Source organism: Pleurodeles waltl, chromosome 3_1 (assembly GCF_031143425.1).
Source record: "Pleurodeles waltl isolate 20211129_DDA chromosome 3_1, aPleWal1.hap1.20221129, whole genome shotgun sequence".
Taxonomy (NCBI): domain Eukaryota; kingdom Metazoa; phylum Chordata; class Amphibia; order Caudata; family Salamandridae; genus Pleurodeles; species Pleurodeles waltl.
Genome location: NC_090440.1, coordinates 918184877 through 918200280, shown reverse-complemented (window position 1 = coordinate 918200280; position 15404 = coordinate 918184877). Strand labels below are relative to the sequence as shown.

Genomic DNA, 15404 nt, shown 5'->3' with positions numbered 1-15404 from the left:
CATCTGGATGTACTTCTATGCTTTATGCCTACTGTACTAAATTTATTTTTCTACACGTAGGTGAATTAAGCCCCACAAAAGGATATTATTCGACTAAGATTTACAAAAAAAATGCAATCTCATTGTTTACGGTTCCATTTAGGTTCAGCTAGCTCTGCATTGTGCATTCACTATCAAAAAGACATCTACATATTTTGCAATATTCTTTGGTGCTCCCTCTGGATTGATTGGGACTTGTTGTCAGCATAAGATTGGAAATGGAGGCTAGCCAAGTGCTTAAGTAACAAACATGAGGATGTGACCGAGTCAAATCCCCAGGTCCGTTTACAGTAGTTCTAGTCCTTAGCTGGACCACCTTCACATATTGAAGACGTTTTCTGCCGTGGTCATCCACCTTTATGAAACTGAAACATGCAGTGCTCATCTCCTTGGTTATTTCTCCTGCAGGTACATGTGAGGGCTGAAGGCCTAGCTCCTCGCACCTTTCATCGTACAGCTCACTACTGAAGTGCTTGTCTCCTCAGCAATAATCCCAAAGGTGGCAGCTAGGGTGTTTGTCTTCTCTGCTGTACTCCTACAAGTCAAGACTGGAATATGGAGGGGTTATTCTAGCCCTCCGCTATTCATTCTAAATAATTATTTTGGGGTTTAGTGGAATGCAAAAGTGCACATTGTGAATAGTGGTCGGAAGTGAGATTACTGCCTTACACCACGGTTTATAATATTCAACTGTTACCTTATGTTAAAAAAACTTTCAGGCGCTAATGACAGGTGTGACGACGCAGCAGAGCCTGTGTCAGTGCTAGCAGAGTCCAAGGACTATGGACCATGAACCATTGCGACCACATGAAACCAGCCCACGAAGGTTTTCACTGGCGCCCTATACAGGAGTAAATTAAATTCAGAAGAATGTGCTTCGTTGTCAAACCTAACGTGTCCAACACCTAATTCCAGCTCTGAGAACTAACCACTGTAACCTCTCACTCCTACACTTTCCTCGCACGGAAAACATCCCCAGCGCTGTGAAACAGTCTGATAATTGGTAAGTGGAGGGGGAGACAACATTAAAATACGTAAAAAGATGCAGAAAAAAAGGAGACTCGGCACTTCTGACCTCACGCCCAGGTGCTGCTATTTTAAAGTATTTCTAGTTAGCCCAAAGCAGACAGTAAGTAGTGCCCCCAACCTGTATTTCTCCCGAAGTTCGACAGATGAGTCTATGCTAGGGTGACCAGATTTTGAGGAGGAAAATCTTGGACAGGTCCGACATAAAAGAAGGACTAAAGACATTACTCTCACTTTTATAACTGGCCTGTCCCGTTTTTTGCATAACTTTGTGAATATGTGCCTATACTGTGTGTGTACATATATATACACACACACACACACACACACACACGTATATATATGTATATATACACACACAGTACAAGACTACATATATAAAATTAGCTATGGCTTGACCTCCCACCCTGAACCCCCAACCCTCCCCCACCCACCGCTCTCTGCTCCCCACTCTCTCTCTGCTGGGAGCAGAGGAGGGTTTTTGTTGCCTGACAGTAACAGATAAAATACTTTAATTATTTCATACCTTGTAGGCCTTTTTAACTTATGCTTCCCTAAATGATCTGACCTTTGTCCCAAAAACCGGGACATTTATTTAATAGTATGACCTTTGACCCAAAAACCAGGACTGTCCGGGGAAATCAGGGACGTCTGGTCACCCTACCCCTCACATCGTCAGACCCCCCACTATCATGACAGTAGTCTTAATAAAGCGAAGGTGTACCTGCTTCTCGAAGTAGGGCGGCCAGGAGGACCCCCAATAGTAGACCAATCTCTTGGCGTCCCATTCTCTCAGGCAGCTTCTCGCCTCTTGGTCTTGCACTTGGGACGAGCTGCACCCGAGAATGAGGAACGACTGGGAGCTTTTTCTAAGTGACTGCAGCGCTGAGCTCCCTAGGGTTATATACCAGAGGGCAGGTCACAGGCAGGTGGAGAAGAGAGAAGGGCGGGGAATGAGAGGGAGAAGGCAGATCAGCAAGGAGGTGAGTGGCAGAGCGAGGGACAGAACGTAGATAACGAGAGAGAGAGAAGTAGACTGAGGGGAGAGAGACAGACAGGAAGAGAGTTGCACTTGGGGAAGAGTGACTGCCAGGGAGATACGTTGAAGGGTACAAAACTGACACAGAGAGATAAAAGCCTGGGAGACAAACTCAAGGGAGAGAGAGGGACAGAGATGCTCACTGAGAGAGAGAGACACACTGGGGGGAGAGAGGGAGATAGAAACACAACCAAAGGTAGAGCGATATATATATATATATATATATATATAGGCGAGAGACACACTCTGGAGAGCTGGAGAATGAGACAGAAGAACCCTGAGGGAGTGGAGAGAGTGACAAGGGGAGACAAACTGACAAGCAGACAGGGAGGGAGATGTAAACTAATGCTGAGGAGAGCCTCTCAGATTTAGAGACATGCTTAGAGATGGGAGCTGGATCTACAGTGAGAGACACGCACTTAGAGTAGATACTAAAGAGAGAGCATTGAAAGCAGAAATAGACTAAAAGGAAGGGAAACATTGAGGGAGAGAGAGATAGTGACTGGACCAGAGACATACTGGGGAGAGACGATGAGAGGCAGAGAGGAACTGCTGGAGAGAGGTAGACTGGACAGAAGGCAGAAATGCCTAAAGAGAAGAGAGGCCTGCGGGGATAGAGGCGCGCACTGACGGGTATACAGTACCGAGAATCACAGGGTTTGCCCAAGAGAGATTGATAGGGACGGGCAGGCGTGTTTGTAGGGAAGAGAGACTGACAATAAGTCACACTGTGGGGGAAATAGAAGAAGGGGGAGAAAACACACCGAGGAGAGAGACGCGACCGAAAGGCAACACATACTGTGGAGATGGAGGATGGAGGCCTAATGGTTAGGTACAGAAGGAAGGGGTCGGTGAAAATTTGGCAGAGAGCATCACACATGTAGGAGAAAGAGACGCTACGGAGGGCGAGAGACCGACAAGAAGAGAGACACAGGGATGTGGAAGGCAGGGGTTGACAGGAAGAGGGTCACATACAGTGCGAAAGGTATTTTTGTAGTTAATTCCCATTTCATGGTCATCTCCAAGCACTCGCCGGACCTGTTTTGCGGACACGGCGCTTTAGTCTGTCTGTCTCGGCACTAACAACACCAGAGGAGCCTGAAGATTGCCTGGTGTCCAGCAAAGGTTACCCTCTGGTACTTTCTGTGTCTCGGCTGAAACGCAGTGCACTGTCACTAAATGACTGGGCGTCACGTGCACTCGTTTATATTTCTGGAGTAGTTTCCAGACGAGGAGCAGATATACGTGCTACTCGGCAAAAAGCGCTTCGACGCCTCGTCAGGGGTAGTAAGCGCTATATAAATACTATTAAAATACAATACAATATACGGTCCTATGTGGGACTCTTCAGTGGCTGGAAAAGTGCCTAGATCTGACACAGGTGCAAGTTACCAACACACACAAACTTCTCGCTTCACGGAAGTGCTTAATTTGTATAAAATTAATAAACAAATAAATAAATAAATGTGTAAGTAAGTGCAGGTCCCAAACTGAAGGCTTTAGTTGTGGAATACCCAAGCTACGCAGTTTTGCTTCCACTTTTTATCTCTTTCTTTCACAACCCTACACAACCCTACACCCTTGCATGTTCTTTCGCATCCATAGTGTCTTACTTTGACACTGTTTTCCCATCTTTTTGATCTGTCTGACAATGAAAAATAAGTCACAGGGACCAAAATGTGTGCCCGCTACCTGCAATCTTCTGCACAAATTAAGCACTTCTTTACAGGCACTTTCGCAGCCTGAGTGATGCATCTGGCCACTTCTTCAAGACCTGAATATGAGGTTAGCATACAAGAACTATGGTTGTATGTGACTTCATGTAAAAACAATTTCATAGAATATCATTACTGAAAAAACGATTTCACCTAAACTGTTTAATGGGAATTTGCAAAATGAATGGAATTTACCATTTAATGGAAACCAATTCATAGAATGTCTATTTGTTCAAAAATGACTTTTGCATGCTTATTTTTTTAAGTGCAAATACAGTGGTTGCAGGTCTTACGTTCAGAAACAGTTTTGCTGGAGCGCTTTATTTCTGTGCATTTCTTCAGGTGACATGTTTTCTGAATTATATCTTGTACTCTTTGAAACGTTTGCTTCGGATTCTTTTAACTCGCTGACTCACCATCACCTGTAAATAGCATCTAGCACTGATCCCTCAAAACCCCTAAAAATCATCGGGGGTTAGTCCAACTTTGGAGGAGTGTTAATCCGTCCCAAAAGTGACGGTAAAGTGACGGATATACCACCAGCCGTATTACGAGTTCCATAGGATATAATGGACTCGTAATACGGCTGGTGGTAAATCCGTCACTTTTCCGTCACTTTTGGGACGGATTAACACCTCCTCCAAAGTTGGAATAACCCCCATCAGTCCCTGCCCCCCAAAGAATCCCTCACCACACCTAAACTGCACCATCCTTTAACATTAAAACTCCTTTCTGCCCTTAAACTCCACCTGTCCTAGCAACCTAAAAAAAAAAACTCCCTACACCAAACTGCACTCACTCCTTATCCCTGAACGACACTCATCTCTGAACCCTAAGCCTTTAAACTTGTTTATTCATGAAATGGTTTCCTCCAATGTGGTTTTCGTTTTACCATTAATTTACATACATCATAAATATTCATCAATCTACATCCATGAGTTTATCCAATTGTATATTTTCAACTTCCCCCTTCAAAAATCTTCTTTGACTTAATTCAAGCACTTGGGATAGTGCAACATCTCCCCCTTTTTCCACAAAATATTTCACTTCTGACAATTTAGGTTATTAGTTGATTCATTCAATAGACTATTGTGAGCCTGTGGTGGAACCGGGTGCCAACGCTAAATAGTTCCAAGCAAATATTGGCTTTGGTCCCTGTGTTGCCACTAAGTTTGTATCCCGCACAGAGACAACAGTGTGAAGGCAGTATCATGCCACTGCCTTCATCTACCTTTTTTAATCAGGATGAGATATTGGGGATTGAGCAATCTGGGAATTAAGTCAATAGGACCCATTAGCCTTCCTGCTGCTAGGTCCCTTCTGCTATTGGCCCAGGCGGCCTAACCTTCAGTGAGGACGTCAGCACAACCTCTTTGGCATGGTTACAGCAAAACAACCACATTTATTCAGGAGATACTTCCCTGATCTCAAGGAAGCCAGATGTACGAATAGGAGGTAAGTAATGTGATGGGAGAGCTTGCAGGACAAGGGTGTTGCAGCACCGCAAGATTTATGGAAGATTAGGAGAGGAATAACGGCCATAGCCGACTTAAATGAGTTATTCAGGGGAATCAGTGAAGTTCATCTCTAGGGAGGTACTTAAGAACATTAGGAAAGCTCAAAGAGTAACCGGCTCGCCATATGCCATATTGGGGTCTGCTGAATATTCGGATCCCGGATTTAAAAGTCCAGTCTGAAAGAGAAACTCAACGATTCACAGCAGGAGATCCTGGAGGTTGGAGACTGGAGATAGCACATTCTGGGGGTGATTCTGACCCTGGCGGTTCTCTACCGCCAGGGCCAACGGGGGCGGGAGCACCGCCGACAGGCCGGCGGTGCTCCCTTGGTCATTCTGACCGCGGCGCTTTGGCCGCTGTCAGAACGGGAAAACCGGCGGTCTCCCGCCGGTTTTCCACTGCCCCTTCGAATCCTCCAAGGCGGCGCAGCTCGCTGTGCCGCCGAGGGGATTCTGACCCCCCCTACCGCCATCCTGTTCATGGCGGGAAAGCCGCCATGAACAGGATGGCGGTAGGGGGGGTCGCGGGGCCCCTGGGGGCCCCTGCCGTGCCCATGCCAATGGCATGGGCACGGCAGGGGCCCCCGTAAGAGGGCCCCGCAAAGTATTTCAGTGTCTGCCTTGCAGACACTGAAATACGCGACGGGTGCCACTGCACCCGTCGCACCTTCCCACTCCGCCGGCTCGATTACGAGCCGGCATCCTCGTGGGAAGGGAGTTTTTCCCTGGGCTGGCGGGCGGTCTTTTGGAGACCGCCCGCCAGCCCAGGGAAAAACTCATAATACCCTCCGCGGTCTTCTGACCGCGGAGCGGTATAATGGAGGGCGGAATTCTGGCGGGCGGCCTCCGCCGCCCGCCAGAATCAGAATCACCCCCTCTGAGTCTAGTAAACATTGTGGTTGTAGGTTTTCTTTCTGCGGTACTACATTTGGATTTAGAGTCTACAGCTCTCTCATAGAAGCATAGAGAATGTGGTGTGTATCAGTGAAAGCATTTTGTCTGAAGGTAACAATGAAATACCGAAACGTGGGGATGCAAGGGGGTCATTGTGCAGTCCATCTGACTCTCATCCAAACACCTTTTGATGAGAGTGTCCTCTCTTGTAATACCAATAACATTGGTAAATTCAATCGTAGTTGATGAAAATGTCACAACTATGAAATATATCACGAAACCATGTGACACTTGTCCAACTTGGGTGAAAGAAGGTGAAGAGTACTGTTGGCATTTGTCTCTAACATAAAAAAACACTCTGATAATTATGTGAATAGCCTATCCAGGAACTCATGAACTACATCAAACAGGTCGTCCAGTGTAATAAGAAAAATGCTATTATCTTCTGTCCCAGATGCGTAAAACGTAAAGGGAGACTGAAAGAAAAGTGGGGGTGGCGAATTTGCATTTCACTTCTGTTTCTAATTCCATGTTATGAACCTGATTGCTAGCCTGTCGTGCCAGGTACTTGCAATGGTTAACTACTGTGTGTACACTCTCTTAAGTGTCAATAAAAATATAAATCACATCAGAATGGTTGTAAGCTCTGGAGATGTCGCCAGTGCTGGAAAAGGGCTCAGGACTAGCAAGCGTGTCCATTCCAGAGGAGTTTATGGTCCAAGAGAGGTAAAGAGGTCCATTTGGTTTAGAAGTATTTTGGCATTGTAATTGCTGGAACTGTTGTGAGTTCCTGGGCGATTGTAGCTTCCTGGGATTTTGTGAGTTCTGGGAAGGTCTCAGATTTCCGTAAGCTCCACAAAGGTTTAGAGGGTTTCTATATTAAAAGCTTTGCAAGTTCCGAACTGATTTCCTCTTCCTGAAAGGTTGTAGGCTCCTGATTGGTTGAGTGTACCGGCGATCTTTTGACATTTGAAGATGTTGGGAGTTTCTACAAGATGTGTGAGTTCCGGAAATAATACGAGTAACAGCGAACTTGTGAGTTCAAAAGATGTCCCTAGTACTAGAGTGATGGTGTGAGCGAGAAAGGCTCCCAGTCATACAGAGGTTCTGGGTTTCAAAGGCACTTCCAGTACTAAAGAGGTTGGGCGCGCTAGAGACGTTTCCAGTACTGTGGAGGTTGTGAGTTCTGAACAGGCTGTCATTATCAGAGACTATGGCCCTCATTATGTCATTGGCAGTAAAAACCACCTACCGCCGCGGCGACGGCCGCCAAAAGACCGTCACCACGGCCAACATCCGTCTGCCATAATATGACCACAGCCAGATTTCCACCACAAGAAGGGCGGAAATCCGGCTGTGATAATGCAGGCGGACGATGTTAAGGTGGCTCTGCTACCACCAGCAGCGCCATGCCAGTAGACTGCCGACAGCCTTATTATGAGAAATGATATGGCCTGGCGGAGTTCTGCTGGTGGGCGTTGCTGGTGGTAGCAGCAACCCATCTCGTCCCCTGCCAGAAGACCCCCTGGATTAAGGTAAGTTTGGTTTCCGACGGGGGGTAGAAGGGGGTGTTGTGTGAGTGTGTGAGTGTGTGTGCATGAATGTGTGAGAATGTGCGTGCATGCGCATGAGTGTGTAGTGTTGATTGGGTGTGTGTGTGTATGTGTGAGATTGCGTGTATGAATGCAAATGTGAATGAGTGTCTGCGTGTAAGTTTGGATGTGTGTATGGATGTGTGCGTGAATAAATGGATGCGTGCGTGTTTGAATGCATGTATGCCTGTGTGAGTGAGTGTGTGAATGTGTGGTGTGTGCCTGCGAGTGTGCGTGTATGGGGGGATTGAAAGGGGGAGAGTGGATGGATGGGGTGGGTGGGGATAGTATGGGGAGTGTTGGGGGTGGACCTCCTACCAGTGACAGGGAAGGAATTCCCTGTCACTGATAGGGCCTATTGCCATGGTTTTCGTGGTGTTCTGAACGCCACAGAAACCATGGCGGGAGGCAGGGTAATAATGTCGCTGGAGGGACAGTAGCAGCCGCCAGGTTGGAGATTGTTATCTCCAGCCCGGCAGCTGCTACCGCAATGGCGGTCAGTGTGGTACATTGGCGGGTTGGCATAATTGGCTTACGCCAACCCGCCAATGTCATAATGTGGCGGTTTGTACCGCTAGCCTCTTGGCAGTACTACCGCCACATTGACGGTACTACCGCCACATTAACACCGACTGCCGGGGTCATAATGACCCCCTATGTGTCTTCTGGAAAAGCTGGCAGAATTTGTGCAGTCGCCAGCACCAGAAAAGTTGTGAGTTCACCATAGGATATGCTCTCAGCAGAGGTTGAACGTACTAGAGGTGCTGCTAGTTTTGGAGAGGGCGTGAGTTTCGGAGAGGTTGTGGGTTCTAGAAAGGTTGAATGTACCAGCGAGGGTGTGAAGTCTGTAGTGTTTGAAAGCACCAGAGACAATTCTAGTTCCAGAGAGGTTCTGAGTTTCACAGAGGATGAAAATACGTGTGAGTACGTGAATTCCATAACTGTTAACCTTAGTTCCGCCCTCGTCTCTTACTCGAGGAATGTAGGGTGTGAGAGCTGCGTCTCTGTGATACCTTCAGGCCATGTAGGAAGGGTTGGACGCACGTTGTTTGTATGACAATGCTTAAAAGCGTTTCTGTCTATTTTTGGCAGGCGACTCAAGTCCCCCGAATGACTCCATTGACGCACTCTTTTCTGATGAGGCGATGTTTGTTTCCTGCCTCAATCTGCGCCATCGCATGACAGTTAGGGATACTTAAACATACCACTCTAGTACCGCCATTTTTAAGCTCGTTGTCCCTTTACTAACTACCTCCGTCTACTAACAGTAGTTGGCTGTTCAGCCAGATCCTAAACAGTGAAGAGTGTTTTTCCTAGATTTGTGGTAAACTCCATGGTGTGGGTGCTCTGCCAGATAGAAGTTCCGAGGCAGGTCTCGGCCCCTGCGTACTCCACATGCAAGAGTAGCACCCTGGCAAAATGTGGGCGCTTCGGTTATTCCATTTAGAGAGTTCACTGAATTTAACAACACCGGCCTTCATTTGTGCTCTACACACGAGTGTCTTACTGCTATAAAACAACATTCATAAAACTGAATGAGTTTATATTTTCCATCATTGATTTTTTACGATACCCATGAAAGATACATTTTATTATAATTATATTATATTCATACATATTATTGCACTGTTGCGATCACTCCCTTTGCTCGAGGGCACCGTGGTTAACTGTTATTAACTTGGAAGGTTTCCTGAATATGTTTAACGGTCGGTAACCTTTTGTAGCATTTTGTGCTTTGAAATTCAAGCCATCAATTCATTCATTACGCCGTATAACTCTATGGGTGCCCTCATCAACCGTATTTATACTTTTTTAGTGCCGCATTTGCGCCGCTTTCTGACGCAAAAGCGGCGCAAACTCACAAAATACAACTGTATTTTGTGAGTTTGCGCCGCTTTTGCGTTAAAACATGACGCAAATGCGGCGCTAAAAAAGTATAAATACGGGCAAATGCGCCTGCTGCTGGAAAAGAGAAAAACAAGCAATCAAGGAAATATATCTGTGCTGCCCAGGAAAGTATAAAATGCATGTTTTTGTGAGTTCCTGAGTGTACACTGGCAGGTCGTGAGTTAAGGAAGCCAGAGCATTTGCAGCTCTGCAACATCAAGTCTTACACTGCAGAAATTGTGCATGGAAAATAAAGGCACACTGCGTCGGTGCTGACCCTAACTATCGAAGTCACAATATTAGAGAGTACTAAATATCGGAGATAAAATATGGACAGCATTAGTATATCGAGGTGAGTAACATCGTTGATAATTATAACGTGTTTTCTATTTTATGCAATAATATCGTATTTTTAAATATCTAAAAACATAAATTACATCGTTTAATAATATAATTTTAGGTAGTTTTACTGTATTTATATGTAAATTCTATTTGAATGTTTAATTCCCATCTATGTTCTCAAATATGATTGTTACAGTTAATTGCATGCAGGGGATTGGCTGTAGGGCCTGGTCGCAGTCTTGAAAGAGTGCTTTTGGACTGCTGAATTTCTATGGATTTGTGTATGTAAAATCTAAATCTAACTACAACATCCTGTAACCTTTGTCTTTTTAGTGGATACATATATACTCACTAAAAAAACAAAGGTTACTGGGACCTTATAGTTAGGTTTAGATTTTACACACCCAAAACCATGGAAATTCAGCAGTCCAAAAAGCACTCTTTCTAGACTGCGACCAGGCCCTACAGCCAATCCCCCTCATGCACCCAACCCCCGCTGTTCATGGCCTTCAGCCATGTGCAGCGGGGGGTTGGCCGCAGGGCCCGGCCTGTGGCGAGGCCCTGCAACCAACCTCCCTCATCGAGCCAACCATACGCTTATGCTGTGGATCTGTGATTGGATGTGTGAATGGCTATGTGGGTATGTGACTGTGTGTGGTAATGATTTTGTGGGTCTGTGAGTGGCTGTGTGAGTCTGTGAATGGGTGTGTGAGTGGGTGTATTTTTTTTTTAATTGAGGTCTGGATCTGCGAATCCATTGCAGATTCACACTGGTGACCTCATTGAGCACCGCAGAGGATCTGGGGATCCTCGTGCACCCCCAAAAATGTTTTAGGCAATTTCTTGCCTATAAGAGTTTCTTCGGATATCCCTCCATCAGTTCTATGGAGTCAGGATACCTCTATCCTGACACCTTATACCCTATTTCATCTTTATTCCCTCTTCACCGGAACCGAGTGCTGATAGACAAAATGGCAGCCACAAGTTTGCTTTTAGGTTTGCCTCCAGTCAATCACAGCATTGTTTTTGGCGCACGGATCTGAGGATCCACTGCAGTAAATCTGCTATGGAGCTGTGTCTCTGGATATACATAAATCTTTTTTTTCCTTAATAACTCTAAAGCTACTGTACAGATTTACACCTAGTTAGAAGAAGCATTCTTTCTGGTGAAAGATGTAGCTTTCCGCCGAATTTGGTGTCATTCTGTTGAGTGGTTTGGGCTGTAGCCATGACTTAAATCCTTTGGGAGAAATGCTATTTGGGAAAGCCCTTTTTCTCAAACTCAGATTGACAAATCACTCTGAAACATCTGAGAGAGCAGCTGAAGTGAGTGGCAAACTAGGTTTGAAAAGTTTGTGAAGATTCATCAAACAGTGCCAGAGTTATTAGCAAATTAAAAACAGCTTTTCCTATGCAACCTAGGTCCTAATTATAATTATCTACTGGCAACTGCCAGGTAGTATATACTATTATTTATTGTTGCACTTAGGTTCTGCTCCCTCAATACGCCCAAAGTTTTGTTTTTTTACTATGGGTGAGTCTCACAACCAATGTCCCACCCACAGTAATCCCATGGCAAATGGATTGCATGTGTTTACCACCAGTGTCAGCCTTTTAAGAAAAGGCTTCTGCGATGCAGCAAGGGTAAGGGGCACTTCGTTGGTTACACATGGACACGTGTGTGAGCTGCGCATTTGAGACTACTGTTGTGTACAGCCCAGTACCAGCGCACAGATAGCCTGGTGCAATAGGGACTCTGCAGGATTAGGTATTCGTCTGGGACAGGCCTTTTGAAAGTCGTGTACACTATTAGGGAAAGTCAGTGTGCTTTGTATTGTCTATAGTGGCACCCCATTATACACATAGGGAGGGGACTGTCTTAGAGTGTAGTTCCACTCCCACTTGGCCTTCAGAGGCTATTGACATCTTGAATTAGAGTGTAACCTGTGTAAAAAAACAAAAAAACAAATATGTACCTTCCTGAATGAAAACTGTACACCTTATGGGTCCTCCAGAGTTTTCATATTTCCTTGGCTCACATGAAGATCAGAGACCAGGCCATTAGTTGCCCTGCTTTGCCCAGTTAATTTTATTTCTCTCCAACAACAGGAGCAAAGGACACCCCACACAAAAGGAGCAATTAGCAGTACTTCTCCCAGCTCCTGAGGAGGGAGGGGATGGGGCAGAATGATCTGCACCCAGCGGTCACATTGTACCAGGGATGGGCCTTCCCAATCCCACTGAACAAAGGAGGGTGCCCAGACAACTGCCGCCAATCCATCAGAGGTCTCCCTTTGAAATTCTAGTGTGCAAGCCCTGAACACTGATGTCAATGAGGGGTCGAGCTGAGACCCCAGGCGCTAAGGTGACCATTTGCTCCCGGATGGCATCATTTTGGACTGTCCCAGCAAACTGTACAAGAGGGTTGGGACAGGGGTTGTGAGATGATGTGCACCCCAATATTGTCCAGCCGTGCCTGTCTTATGGAATCTTCCTCAACCCTTTAAAAACTCTTGTACAAGGGAGAGACCCTCTGTTGCCTGCAGAATTTTCCACACTTCACTTCTGGATCCTGGGACTGCCATGGATAAAAAGAAGGAGGAAATCCCAGACACCTGCTCAGGACTAAGGACAAATTTATACAAGAAGGCCACAGCACACAGAATGTAAAGTTCAATAGTGTAGCAGGGATAGGTATCCCTGATAGTATGTTGTTGAAGCGAAAGAGTTGAATGGAGTCTCAGGTCTGGTTTGCAGAAGGTGTCTTTATTTGTAGAAGCTAGAAATCAAAGTGCCATCAACGAGATACAGCCAACACGTGTTTCGTCACACAGGTGACTTCATCAAGGCTGGGCCGTCCGGCCAGAATGGTACGTAACGAAGGTAAGTAACGAGGGTGCCCCGGGATCAGTTGTGCGGGCTTTTGGAAGGTCAATTAAAACTTCTAGGAGTCAGCCATTTGAAAGTATGGTTAAGTGGGGTCATGGACACGAAAGAAAAGGCAGGTGTAGCAGGCCCTGATAAGCCTGTGGTGATAACCTGACGAGACACGTAGAGACGTGTGGCACCAAGTCGTCCGAGTGTGTACTCAGGACTAAGGACTCTGCTCAGTTGACTACAGGACCAGTGGGTCTCCCTAAACACCAGTGAGTCTGGCCACCATACAGCCCCTGAGGCCCTGTTGGGGGAAAACCCTAGACTTTTCTGAAATAGAAGCAAAGGTCAAGAAGAGAGCTTGTGCAGAAAACTAGGAAACCAGCATTTTGAGAACTGCACCACTCTGGAGGTGAGGAGGGTTGTTGCAACCTCCCCTAGCAGATAGAGCTCGCCACCATTAGTAAACTGAGCCCAGGATCATCCAAATCGTCCCAACAGGGTAGAGATATGGCATTTTAAAGTTTGGTGACCTTTGACCCCTTCCTGGTACCGAGTGTGTGAAGCTTTGCAGCCGGGCCAGTGAAATTCCCCTGATGTGGGATAGGGCCTCTGGATGGCGCTTAGAAGCTGCTGGATATTTTTAATAATGGAGGGAAGGCATGTATGGGCCCCCCCTCCATTCCTCAATGTCTCCAGAGGACCCCATGCCCCATGTGGATTTTTAATTAGGGGCCCAGGACCTCATCCCTGGACTCCAGAGTACCACCTGATATGGGGGAGCACTATTGCTCTTCCCCGGAGTAGTGGAGGGGAGCACTGTCATGCTCCCCTGATAAGGCAAAGGGGCCCCAGTACCCCTCCACTGGGCCCTGGTAACCAGAAGAGAGGAGGGGAGTGCTGCTGCGCTGACCTACATTGATGGCCACCCCACTCCCTGTGCCCATGACTGAGGGAAGCGGGCAGCCAGCCAGGCAGTTCAGGTCTGCCTGCAGGAGTGGGCAGACAAGACTAAAGCTGCTGGCTCCCATGGCAGCCCGTGGGAGTGCTGCAGGCCCGGGGAGCTGGCAAGGGCACCCAGGGGTGGGCTCTCCAAGTTGCCCTCCAATGAGAGAACCAAGCGTGGGTGCCCGGGTGGGCACCCGACATTCCCAAGGACAAAAGAATGCAATGCAAGGCAGATAAAATAATTTTAAAAGCACAAAGGAAACAGAGCAGCTCTCCCCGGAGCAGTTGGAGAGCTGCTGCTACAATAATTATCTCCCGGTATTAAATGACCCTCATATTGCCTTGCGAGGCCTAGTTATTTTGAATGTCTTTTTGACTATATCTCTGCTTGTGGTGCTCCCAGGATGACACAACCACCACCTATCAATTCAGCTCGATCCAGCCTTTCTCCTCTATGGATTGCCTGAGACCTTACCCTAAGTTGGTAGGGGCTCAAAAATGATCAGCTCCTCTGAATTTTCTTCACATTTTCATGCACTCCAATGGTTGGAGATTTTGCTCTGCAGCTAGGAGTGTTAGGCCCTCTAGGGGAAATGTTTATGGTGCCATTTAGGAGGGCCTACAAGGCCTGGAATGCATAAATGTAATGTAATTGTATTGGGTCATCACAGTGATTTTACATGTTTTATTGATCACTGCAATAATGACAATAAATGCTGCTAAAGGTATCTGAATGTGATTTATCACAAAACTAATGATTGAACTCACTTGATATGCTTTGGTGACCCCTCTAGAGGGGGCATCAGTGGTTACACAATGTCATCTTTGAGATGTTCCACTTGTCAGTGTATGTATTTATAAATTACCGGGTAGTAATTAGTAATGTCTGTGCAATAAATGCGCTTCTAATAAAAGGACTGACTGGACAATCATTTGTTGGGCGTTACTATTGCGTGCCACTGATTAGTGATTACTAGACCACACCACCTCCCTTTAGTAGGCTGTGGACTGCTACCTTGTGAGGGTCAAGCTCTACATTGAGGAGCTTGGTTCCCAGTAAAGACAAATATGGATCTATTAATTGTGCAGGCCACACAACTAATAGCCCAATTTCCAGCATTTATATAAATCATTTTTTTTTTTTAATGATATGTTTTTATTTAATGGTGTTAAGTATTGAAGGAGTTATGGTATTCAATATAATTACGTGCTTTTTAAAAAAAATGAATTTTTTGATTTTTATTAATTGTCTAATATCTCTTCTTGTTATTTATTATTCAGGTTCTGATTATTTTTGGGCTTGGTTGGGTAATTTATTTAAACTCGTTCAATGTCCTGTAGTGTAATTCTGAAAAATTACCAGAAAATAATGCAAAATTACGTACAATTATCTTGCATTGAAAAAAATTACCCAAATTGGGTAAAATTTCAACTCAAAACTATAATTTCTAGTTGATTTCCATTTCCTCGCTTTTAGTTTTGCAGTTAAATGAAAAATTACCAGAACGCTCTGTTTGGGTAAAAAAATCTAC

General features: G+C 45.8%; 1 protein-coding gene across 1 annotated transcript in view; it reads right to left on the bottom strand.

Annotated features, from left to right (window-relative positions):
• Positions 1 to 1950, bottom strand: part of LOC138284757 (uromodulin-like) — a 184872-nt gene extending 182922 nt beyond the window's left edge. The window contains exon 1 of the mRNA XM_069223894.1: positions 1790 to 1950. Within this exon, the coding sequence (XP_069079995.1) occupies positions 1790 to 1853 (64 nt within the window). The 5' untranslated portion in view covers positions 1854 to 1950. The remainder of the gene's footprint in view (positions 1 to 1789) is intronic.
• Positions 1951 to 15404: the final 13454 nt, after the last annotated feature.